Raw genomic sequence first — 11951 nt, 5'->3', positions numbered from 1 at the left:
GTATAGCATAACTCCTGCTGTAACCATGGCTGGATAAGAGCCAAAGCCATGCCAAGACTGTTTTGTTTGGTGGGTGGATCTCTGCATTTGAAGCTGTAGTGAACTACTGTTTTGTTTTTAATCAGTCTTAACGACTCTGTCTTATGTTGTTTGTTGTTTTGCACAATTATTTGTCTGTCTTGTTTTAAAGTTTAATTTATTGGTGAAAAGCTGGTTCAGAGTGCAGTAAATTGGATGTGGTTATACAAGTGCCTGGTGTGAGGACCTAATGTGTGGCCAGCATCTATTTACTGATTTTATTTTTGATTTTTGTTTTTATTTATATCATCTGATATGTAATCAGTTTCATCCTGTATGTCAGTGACATCTCTAAGTTGCACTTGTTGCCTAAGAATAATTTTTCAGCAGTAAATGTCTGTTTTATATGAGCTCCCACCGAACTGCATGTTAACTCTCAATAATACTTATATCTACAGCTGTGAAAAGAAAATGACCTGTAATAACTTGGTTATTCATTTTTTTTTTTATTTTTTTTTTTTTTTTTTTTTTTTTTTCTATGTTGGTATGAGATTTAATACTGGCTACTTTGACAAGAAAGTGATCTTGAATAAAAGCAGAGTGGACACAGGGTTATCATGTAGCCGCTTTACACTGGAAGAGACCTGGCGAGTTCTTATTACGACCATTTATTGCTTTAGGTGAAGGTAACACACTTTTTCTTAAAATTTAAAACTGCTGTATAAATGAAGTCATTGTGATGGTTCTGTACATATACAAGGTTACACCTTTTTATCTGATATGTTTCTCTTTTCTGTATATTTGAGACAATTTTCTTTGGGTTTGCCAATAAATTCATATGTTCCTCTATTTGTGCTGCGTGGTGGTTTGTCACTAACGGCAGTAATGCAAGAATGTGAGACTTACAATAATAATGGGTAACTGTCAACTGGGGATATTTTCACATGATTTATAAAAACCCAGTTCCAAAAAAAACAGTGCAGTGATTTGTACGTCGCATAAACCCAGATTTTATTCACAGTAGAACAAAGAAAATGCATTTGTTAGAAGACGAGGGGATGTTACACGATGGCACTCTCCTAACTTTTTGGACATTTGTTGCTACCATCAAATTCAAAATATTTTTCTTGTGATGGTACCCTGTGGTTCAGTTTAAATGTGATGTTTTGTGTCTTTGACTGTGGATGAAAAGTGGCTTTATGAGATTTGCAGATCACTGCAGACCGTTTTTGTTTACATTTTACAAAGCGTCCCAGTTTTAAGATTGTAAAGGGATAAGTTCAGAACTGTGGTTGTGTAACAACAACTGAAGTAATCATTCCTCTGGCATTGAATTGTTGATGGCCAGACTGCTTTGAGCTGATAGGAAGGCAACAAAAACCCAATAATCACTCATTACAACAAAGGTATGCAGGAGAGTATCTCTGAAGGCACAACAGTTTGGGCTGCTGATTGTGGTGAAAGGGTGTGGGAGATAATTTCTTGTCAGACTTGGGATCCCTAGAGTGTCAGATTACATCTAACCTGAGTACTGTTGCTGACTGCATCCATCCATGTATGCACAAGTTAAACCCACCAGTAGGATACCAAAGCTCAAATGATCTCAGACTCATTCCTTGAACATGACAGAGTTCACTGCACTCAGTCACCATATGTCAAACCAATAGAGTACCTCTGGGATGTTGTGGAACAGGAAGTTTTCATCACGTATGTATCATATTTTCAGCAATTGTATGACTTTATGATGTCATAATTCCTATCATGTCAATAGGGACCAAAATCTTAGAGGAATATTTCCAGCACCTTGTTGAATCTGTGCCACTAATACTTAAAGCAGCTCTGAAGGCAGAAGGGGATCCAACCCAGTACTAGCAAGGTGCACCTAATAAAGTGGCTTGTGAGTGTATTTGTCTATGTCAATAAAAATTGACATAGGGATAAACTGGGAAGTCAATACATGGGTGAAATGGGCATGAAATATCTGGACGAAAAAAATATATAAGTGCAAATATCTTTTGCACAAAGATTCAAAATAACTTTTATTTGGTAATTTGCACGACCCCAACATTGTACATGCTGAGCTAACAACACAACATGTTCTCAGATTCTATACAAAAAGTTTCCATCTGCATCAAAGAAATCATTCCCAACTTGGACTGCTGGAGAGGGCTTTTCCATTTTCACAAGCTCTTCAAGTTCTTCCTGTGTCAACACCTGTCCATCCCAACTCTCTTCATCCTCCTCTGTAAGGTCACTGTCATTAGTGCTGCGTTCTGTTGTTTCTGTCACTGTGGCATCTTCACTAATACCAGCTGCAATGTGTGTGGGCTGAACAGTAACAGGGACAGGACTCTTAGCTAGGGAACGTGAGCCATGACCTTGAATCACCGGAGTCTGATTAGCCACAGGGATCAAAGCACCTTCTGTGCTTCCAGGTGGGAGTATGGCTTGTGAGTTCCTTTCGGGAAGTTTCAACCTGTCCTGCTGTGTCCTAGCACCTGAAGGCAGCACCTGCTGGCTCATTTTAGCCATTACTTTTGCATTCTGCTTGGCTTTTCTTTCAGGAGAGGGGACGAATTTGCTTCTCAGGACTCTCAGGATCACATCATGACTGACAGAGAAGCCTTCAGCCAGACGCTCTACTGTCCACTCATTTGGCTGATTTTGCTTCAGATGTCTGAAAGTTGATTGAGATTTCATATGAGGCTTAATTTGAAACACTTCTTAGTTTACTGTCTGGACAAACTTAACACTCATTCTCACCTGATCTGCTCAATGGCATCCCAGGTTAACCTCCTCTCTGGAGCTCCTGATGGTGTCATCTGCCTCCTCAATATGTGATACTTCACAGTCTTCTGTCTTTTTCTTTCTTCCCTGAAACAAATCCCCAGAATACTTCATATATCTTGTCATAAAGACACCATATATTTATTATTTAACATAGTTTTACACTGGAGAAATGTGTGAAAAGTCCTATTGAATCTTACTGAATTAAGGCTTGCAGTTTGTCCTCCACGTCCTCCAGTTCGAGTTCTCCATTAGATGTCTGATCGCTGTATCCTGGTCTGCTCGATCCTCTGTCTGCCTGCGCAGGGCCCTGTCCCATCCGTGCCTTGCTGGCCCCTCTGCTTGCAAATCGGCAGTTGGTAGCGCTCACTGAGGAAATCAGAGATGGAGCACCAAACTTGGAGAGGAGGGAGAGTATCTGCACAGACCTGGCCATGCCAATAAACGATGTGTCGTCCTTTTATTCCTTTCGTTTTTCTTTTCTTGTTTTTAGGGAGTCACTTAGGTGTCATGAAAACAAAAACTTATTTTACTATAAATTAAAATTAACCTTGCTGCTCACGCACTCATGGCACCACTCATAGAAGTACTTCCGCAAACACTGGGCTCATAGCATAAAATCGGCGCTCTACTGCCAACTAGCGCTACGGAGGTAACATTATTACGTGTCCCTGTACTGAACAAAGGTGATTACCTGAACCATAACACTACTTAAATTGGACGCGTTGCAGGTTTGACGGTACTGATGCTGGATTAATTTCCACTTTTAACATGATCGAATACCAGTTAACATAAATAATACAAGTCAGGAGAAGTCTGCTGAAATATAAAAACTCAAACTAAATGGCGACATCTGCCGAGGGGACAGGGACACTGCACGCTGCCTCGCCCCCCTGTTCAAGTGTCACGCAGCTGCGCACCTCTCTCCCAGTCGCCGTTGTTTCATTTGCGCCATTTTGTCCGCTCACTTTGTTGATTGGGCTTTAGCAAGCTGTACTGGAGCCAATCAGAGGGAAACCGGACAGCGAAGATACGGTAAGGAAGCCCCGATTGAAGGCATTGGTAGTTGTCAGCACGGATTGGTTTGTCATGGACCAACCAAATTACTAACCCTGCTTAATGCAAAAAACTCAAATTGCAGTTTGATTTCGACCGCTGCGTCCCAAGACCTACAAATAGCTTCATGTTTCTAGCGTTGGCCACCGCGAGGAAACATGATCCTCGCTTGGTCCACAAGCCTTAGCTAGCGTTAGCTCCTTCGCTAAAATATCGTTTCTCGAACAAAGATCGGGTATAAAGCCACCGTTCGACCGTCAGCAAACGCTGCCAGGTACATTATAATGAGCTGTAATAAACAAGCTGCCCACAAGAAAATATACACGTTCGGAGTTTACGACACAAATGGCATCCTTATGCGCTTTCTAGAATTTACCACGCTTTTAGCTAGCGGACTGGCGCTAGCCGTGTTAGCTTCCCCACTAAAATACCCGCTAAATAAAATTCCCCTTTAAAGGAATCCAGCAGCTGACACAGCTGTGTCCTCCTGGGGGGATTATGTTTCAGCTGAAATTCGTAGACTTCACATTTGACACAGTGCGGCACAAGTCGGTGTGAGGAAGCAGTAGGTCCTATTTAAATATTGAGAACAATAAATTGAAAACACGTAGATATCGGTTAAAAAGACGGGGTTTTTTGCCGTCGAAAAAAATTATCATTTGTTTACGTATAAAATGCACTGTAAACCATAGAAATCCAATATTGGTTCATTTGTATGTTTTGTCTTTGCCTCATCAGGTTTTTCACGGTAAAAAGCCATGGAGCAGTACACCACTGCCACCACTACTACTGGAGAGCAGATTGTTGTTCAGACAGCCAATGGACAGATCCAGCAGCAGGTGAGCTTAGGGTTGACAATTTTATTGTCTAGCTTTTAATAAATAATATCTGATTCTCACACCCAAAATTTTAATCTGATGTAAAATGTATAGAAGTCCATTACTGTATATAGTAACCATTAAGTCTAATATACCCTACTAAGCTATAGTACTTTTTCCTTTGGGAAGGTACGATCTGTGCAGTCTGCAGTTCTGTTGAAGAAAGACGTTGAATCTATTTAATTATTCTTGAAAAATAATTTATTTCTGTGCATTTTATTTTCCACGCTGCATCAAATTAAAGTTGATTACGTTGATTAAACGTCATGAGGTGGAGGGTGGTTCCCTATATTTTTTTTTTTTTTTTTTTTTTTTTTTTGCTGGGAGTTGGAACCCTATTAGTTAGGTTGCTTAATATTTCTGCTAAGTACTCTTTAAAATACCAGAATAGGGAGGATGGAGTAGGTTTAAGTTTATTAGATTGATCAGTATTGCTGAACTATGAAATATTTTGGGTGCAGTGTATTTTTTATATACAGGTATAACAGAATAGCTTTAGTGTTGTTGTTTATTTAAACTTGAGTATGAACTTATACAAAATGCAGCAATATATTAAACAAACAGTTTTATTGATTAAAAAACACTATATCGGATTCATATCGGTATCGGCAGATATCCAAATTTATGATATCGGTATCGGACATAAAAAAGTGGTATCTCTAGTAAAGACTAATAAAAAAGTCACATTGTAAAAGACAACTAGTGACAATTTCTCAACGATATATAGCTGTATTTCACAATAATGCAAAATAACATGTATAATAATTTTTAACATGAAATCCTCAGTCACAAACATGAAGAAGATGCTATTTTCATTCAAGTTTCATGCTAGATTGAGACATGACACACATTTATACCACAAAAATATTAATAATCTAAATAGAACAGATCTTTTCTAATTACTCTACTTATAACCAAGAACATAATTGTTTAAAAATATGCAAACTTTTTTATCTTTTCAGGTCAAATTTTTAAGGTAATCATGTTCAAACTTTGTTTGAGTTTTCATTGTGCAGATTCTTTCTGCCTAAAAGGCAGAAAACTGGGTTTACTGGCCTTTTAAAATAAATAAATCTAGATATATTTCAAACATGAAGCTAACACTTCAAAGCAGGCATTATAGATATGTCCAAGCCTCAAACCATATAATTTTTAGGCAAATCGGAAATGGTTGAGTATACATTGTTTTTTTAAAAAAAATGATGATTTGAGATGCAATAATCCAGTTCCAATATATTTTCTTGGTACTTTGTTGTTGAGTCTGTATATATGAGTCTGTATCCTGCCCTGCCTGCAGACACAGGGCACAGTGACGGCTGTGCAGCTGCAAACAGAGGCGCCAGTGGTGACGGCCTCAGGCCAGCAGGTGCAGACACTCCAGGTAGTGGTGTCACCGCCGCCCTGTGTCAGTGTCATGACTGTTTCACAGCCTACCGGTTTGCATGCCATAGCCAGGGCTGTTTGTATTTTTATTTTTCCAGGACCCATCTGTGCTGTTTGGTTCATCATTTCCCTCCCAAGCATGTCTTGCAACTGCACGTTCCTCAGCACAGTGTTTTCTGTGTCAGCCTCCGGTTTTTGCTTTTGCTCTCATGGCTGTCTAAACTGAGTTGTGCTTGTCTCTTGCTATTAAAAGCAAGTTTAGAAAGTCAGATGTTCTTGTTCTCAAGTGCGATGGCTGTGGAGAAAAATATGCAGAATATACAACAGAACAACCTTCTGAGGTCTGCATGGATCCACATCCATTACTGGCTGCCACTGTTCATCATAGTCTGATATTTTTCTTACTGTTGTGCTGAATAATGTCAGCAGGTACCTTTGCCCTTACAATTTTACTTCCTGTCATGCTGCTGCTGCTGCCACAGACCATAAGTTGTACGCTGTGGTCACTTTATGGTATAAAATGAAATATCAGTACCAAGTTGAACATGTGAATGCAAATTAATTTTACCAACATCTTGACCACAAAGGTACAGGAAGCAAATTCCGTTCTTGTAAGCTCTTGTTTCAATAGCAGTATGGCTGTAAATACAAGACCTAAATTCTACATGCAGAAGTTTTGTATTTTTCTGTAGCCTAAGCTCATGAGAAAAATGATTAAACATACACTAGATACATTGGGTCCAGAAATAATCTATGCTATATAACAGGATGCTTTCATGTTTGTATTTTAGGAAACCATAAACGTGAGATCAACAAGTGCTTTTATCCACAGTGTAGTATCCTGGATGTTTCTCATGTCATACCACTTGCATGCAGCTCTGCAAGTCACAAGAGACACCGAGACGAACACTGTCAGTGCTGCTATAATAGCTGTCTGAATCTCCCTGTAGGTCCAGGGACAGCCTCTGATGGTTCAGGTGAGCGGTGGACAGCTCATCACATCGTCAGGGCAACCCATTATGGTGCAGGCCATGTCAGGGAGTCAGGGTCAAACCATAATGCAGGTCCCTGTATCTGGTGCTCAGGGACTACAGCAGGTAAAGTATCTAAATTAAATTATACATTGTTCTCTAAAGCAACACTGTTTACTCTGGAATAATATTAATAGTAAACTAACTAGTATAGATTTGGAAGTAAACGCTGAAGTTTGAGAAGCACGTTGTACACTGAGTAGGTTTTTTTCCCCTTGTTGTTATTTTTAGTGTTTATGTAAGATTAAGTTGATAGCGAGGTAGCAAAGTGTACTTTTTTTCCATGTTTATCCTTGTTATTCTGTTTGCTGTGGTGTTGATCTATAATCCAGTTAACCACTGTTGATGTTTTTGTACCTGTCTGTAGATCCAGCTGGTGCAGCCAGGTCAAATCCAGTTGCAAGGTGGTCAGACTCTGCAGCTGCAGGGCCAGCAGGGTCAGCCTCAGCAGATCATCATCCAGCAGCCCCAGACCGGCATGACAGCTGGACAGAACCAAGTACTAAATTTTGAAAAAATTAAAAAAGCAAAAACCCAAGCTTCTTATTTAAAAATCTATTGAATAAATAAATCCCCATAAAATGATGTAAAGTAATTTCCCCCCTCTCTATCAAGGGACAGCAGATCAGCGTGCAGGGCCAACAGGTGGCACAGACAGCTGATGGACAGACCATCGTCTACCAGCCTGTCAATGCAGATGGTACTGTCTTGCAGCAGGGTAAACTAGGCTGTCCTCCAAAATTTGTGTTTGACTTCTGCTATTTAGACTTTCTAAATAGGAGCATGGGTGAGTTGTCATGTTCAAAAAGTTTTGGGATGATTATCTGTTTTCAGGAATGATCACAATTCCAGCTGCCAGCTTGGCAGGTGCCCAGATTGTACAAGCAGGGAGTGCCAACACCAACACCACCAACAGCGGCCAAGGCACTGTGACCGTCACCCTGCCCGTCTCTGGCAACATGGTCAATGCAGGTGGAATGGTCATGGTAAGGCCCTGTGCAGAGGTACCCAGCACCTTATTACCTTTGTTTTTCCTAATCTAGACTCTCACATGGGTATATGGTAAAGGTCATGGGCTTAAACATATATTTTTTATGAATGATCACTGGTGTTTTCATAGGTCAGTTATAATTATAGCTCACCTTATCAAACCCTAAAATGAACACGTCTAGGTTTGTTTAACTCCCCCTGTAAACCTGTGGTCCTTCTAAACAGGTGATTTTTGGATACATGCTCTTCCCGGGCTGTATCCATGTTAAATACAATTCACATTAGCATTTTGTTCATAAGTAAAACTAATAATGTTTTGGAAGTTTCATTATTGGTGCTTATATTGCCTGAAAACAACAAAGCATAAATAGGGTTCCTTGAATTTAAGTCCACATTTAAAAGATGCCGTGTTCACTGCATAGACTGTAATCCTAATGACGTGAATGGTCATCCAAATCCGGCTTGTCTTTGAATGCTACCCATTTTGTACAAACAGTAGTTGATGGTCAGTTTCATTGTGTCATTTTGCTCTGGACTTTTCAGGTTGGGCAGCTTGCATCCTTAAGCTAGTAGTTAGTAGAATAAACTGACATTGTGAAATTTCCTGGCAGTGGGGACCCAGTATGCAACTGTTGGGGAGTCTAAATAAGAATGACTTAAAACATCTGTATGGGTGTGGAAGAGCAGTGTGAATTTTTTCTTTTATTTGAATGGATTGATATTTGTCTTTTTGTGAGTAGGATCTGTTGTAAAATGCGTGACATATTAAGCACTGTGTCTTTGTCTTTTCCTTCAATCAGATGGTACCTGGAGGTGGCGGCGTTCCCACAATGCAGCGAATCCCATTGCCAGGGGCTGAAATGCTTGAAGAGGAGCCACTGTATGTCAATGCCAAACAGTACCATCGCATCCTAAAGAGAAGACAGGCTCGGGCTAAGCTGGAAGCAGAGGGCAAGATTCCCAAGGAAAGGAGGGTAGGCCATTTCTGTCAAACGTATAGACTTGAGAGGGGGGGGGAGAACCCTATATATTTAAATTCTTCTGTGTTGTACTCTGTGTGTGATTTTTAGTGATGGGCTTGTTGTGAACCAAATTTTAATGTGAGTAATCCACCTTCTTCCTGTCTAGCAGAAATATCTACATGAGTCTCGCCATCGTCATGCAATGCAGCGTAAGCGGGGAGATGGTGGTCGTTTCTTTTCCCCTAAGGACAAGGAAATGGGTCTGGGATTATCACAGGTAGGCAGCTGTGTGTAGAAAGAACATAGCAACTCAAGCCTATAATGCTTGTTGCAAATTGTCATACACTTAAAACTGTGAGATTTTAAGTGTATGAGCTCAATTTGCTTTTGTTACCTCCCATTTCTGCCCTTCTGATGCAGGATGTCGCCCAGGCAGCAGCAGATGAGACAGTGGCTCAGATGATCCGAGTTTCATAGCACTGTCACTGACATCATCACTTCTTTCTGAACTCTACCCTGCCTGAGATTCTTCATCGCAGCTGACCTCCTGCCACCACTTTTTCCTTTCATCTGTACTTCCTCCTGCCTCACCGCCATACACCAAACCACAGTGCTACCACTGGGCTTTTTCTGTTGTCTCTACTCCTACACTGGTCTTCCAGGGAGCTGGCTGTATGGCTGCTGAGACTATGAACTTTTCTGGCCTTGTTCATCCAAAAAAATGGATGCTGTCATGCTCAGCTTATCTGGTTGAGCACTAAGGACCAGCTTTTTATTTTCGTAAGCATTAGTTTTGAAAATAACGAAGCTAGTGACAGGAAATGACAGCCATGAAGCCATCATGTCAGATCCTGGTCTGTTTGAAAATGAGATTTTTGTCACCAGTGGATGCTTTTTGGTTTAAATATTTTTTGTAAATGGTACCTGTTGTGTTTTTTTTTCCTTTTTCTTTTTTTAAAAAGAGATATTCTTTATGCATTGATGCTACACTGCTGTTCTTTATGTAAGCGCCCTTATTTTGGAATTTCATCTTTTTAAACCCACATAGCGCAGGGGTGGTCTCAGCATGCCCTGTGTTCACTGAGTAAAAACAGAAATGTAATACTAATGTGAAGATTTTGTACAGCCATTACTTCCCCAATGTGTTTGGAATACCTACTGATTTGCCCAGTTGTGTGGATGCATTTTATACAGTTAGTAGTTGGTGTTTGTTGGGAAAAAAGTAGTTCAGTGTTGCATCACCTTACGCACTCTTATCCACGTAGTTACATCTTCATCGTTCAGTCCGTCTAGGTGGTTTTTCTTCTTCTTTGTTTGAATTGTTTTTTACCTGTCAGATGCAGTCCTGCAATGTTATTTTTTTTTAAAATAGTACTCTGACATTGTATTCATGTAACCTTTGTCAATTAAATTTTATTAAGTGACTCAAGGTTATAGGTGGATTCTTCTGTTTTTTTTTGTTTTTTTTTTACTCCCTGATTGTGTAGAGTTCAGACTGTCATCTATTTATTTAAAATGTCCCCTGAGTCTTAGCCAATGCCATGTAGTTTTGTTTGCATTATAATGCCTTGGATGACATTTGCTGGAATTTTTTTTTTTTCACAACTATGTTCATTAGAAACTGTTTTTCTCTTGTTGCATGAGTATAATTGTCAGATATTTTGGACAAAGTAACATACATTTCAATTTTTGATAAGGATGATTAAAATTCTGTGTATAGTCTGTGAAACCTTTGTGCACTTATTTCATTTTTTTTTTTTTACTCTCATGTATTTAATTTGTTCATAATGAGATGTCCAGCATTGTGCAAAAGTCTTGAACCAGCCCTCATTTTCATATTTTGCTAGAAAAATGGGGAATAGGTGTAAAGCTTGTTTCAAAACCAACATGTTTTGAAACAATCAAAAAATAGCCCACAGCTTCCCAAAGCAAAAGCTGTTTGTGAATATATTTTATGTAGCCAAAAGTTCCAAAACAAAATATATTCAGTTTGCTATCACAGGAAAAGGAGGAGTAAGGAGTTATCTCATTATATGATTCTTTGATTAAAAAACAAAACTAAAACTACCAGATTTTCAAGATGTTTCTAACTGATGATTGAGTGACTACTACTTAGGTCATAATATTAGTAATTGGGGGTCAGAAGTGGTGGTGGATAATCATTTGTTGAACTTAAACTATATTGTGACATATTCTGAAACGGGGATGAAGTTCAGGTTTTTCACCTTGAACAGTATAAAAATATCAGGGAAGAGGGGAAAAAGTGGGGAATTAATTAATATGCAGAGTAACAGTGATGTTTGATGCTGACTAGCAAAGTAGGGTTTGTACAAGTTGATGAGAGTACATTTTGTACGTCTATGTAAGTCTTACTCTGTGAACAGTAGCCTCCAAATAACTAAATTAAAGGTCACATTTGATCAGTATTACAAATACCTACCTGCCAACATTCTAGTGGTTTTATGATTGATTGATGCACACTGGCCCACTAGAGACAACAGAGACCTGCTGATATAGACCTTGTATAGAAATGCAATCAAAAGAGAGCCTTTGGGTCTTGGGGTCAAGGAAGAACGAAAGGACACCTACAGAAAGAAACTGGAAACCCACTCCAGCAGAACAATACCAGTGATGTGTAGAGTGGAATGGGGGAAATAACTAGGTTTAAGGTGACAGAAAGACAAACTGGGCCAAATGGAGAGAGCAAACGAGTTTAACGTTTTTTTTCAACAGGTTTAGTTCACACTAAGCTGCTGCTACCTACAAATCCTGGAGTCCACACCTGCTCTGTCTTAGTGATTTGCCCTTCTTTTCCCCAATTGAACTCCATGGATCAGATTCCTCCA

General features: G+C 39.5%; 2 protein-coding genes across 13 annotated transcripts; one reads left to right on the top strand and one right to left on the bottom strand.

The window, feature by feature from the left end:
* Positions 1–98: 98 nt before the first annotated feature.
* ngrn (neugrin, neurite outgrowth associated) lies at positions 99–3546 on the bottom strand. The gene is made up of 3 exons (XM_080897884.1): positions 3006–3546; positions 2782–2892; positions 99–2695 (listed from the first exon to the last, which is right to left on the bottom strand). The coding sequence occupies exons 1-3, from the start codon at positions 3239–3241 to the stop codon at positions 2119–2121; spliced, it is 924 nt and encodes a 307-aa protein (XP_080754010.1). The 5' UTR covers positions 3242–3546; the 3' UTR covers positions 99–2118.
* A 156-nt stretch (positions 3547–3702) lies between these two features.
* On the top strand, positions 3703–10834 carry nfyal (nuclear transcription factor Y, alpha, like). Of its 12 annotated transcripts, none has more exons than XM_080897882.1 (10): positions 3848–4135; positions 4600–4700; positions 6037–6120; positions 7073–7219; positions 7521–7652; positions 7769–7871; positions 7988–8139; positions 8944–9117; positions 9275–9382; positions 9526–10834. In XM_080897882.1, the coding sequence occupies exons 2-10, from the start codon at positions 4620–4622 to the stop codon at positions 9580–9582; spliced, it is 1038 nt and encodes a 345-aa protein (XP_080754008.1). In that variant the 5' UTR covers positions 3848–4135; positions 4600–4619; the 3' UTR covers positions 9583–10834. The 12 variants fall into 12 exon arrangements, with proteins under 12 accessions (XP_080754001.1, XP_080754000.1, XP_080754009.1 ...); XM_080897878.1 differs by having other exon boundaries at positions 7988–8157; XM_080897877.1 differs by having other exon boundaries at positions 7988–8157; positions 9272–9382.
* The last annotated feature ends 1117 nt before the right edge of the window (positions 10835–11951 follow it).

This window comes from Rhamphochromis sp. 'chilingali' (assembly GCF_963969265.1).
Source record: "Rhamphochromis sp. 'chilingali' genome assembly, chromosome: 12".
NCBI classification, from domain to species: Eukaryota; Metazoa; Chordata; class Actinopteri; order Cichliformes; family Cichlidae; genus Rhamphochromis; species Rhamphochromis sp. 'chilingali'.
The sequence above is the reverse complement of the archived record's forward strand: the minus strand, read 5'-3'. Positions and strand labels throughout refer to the sequence as shown.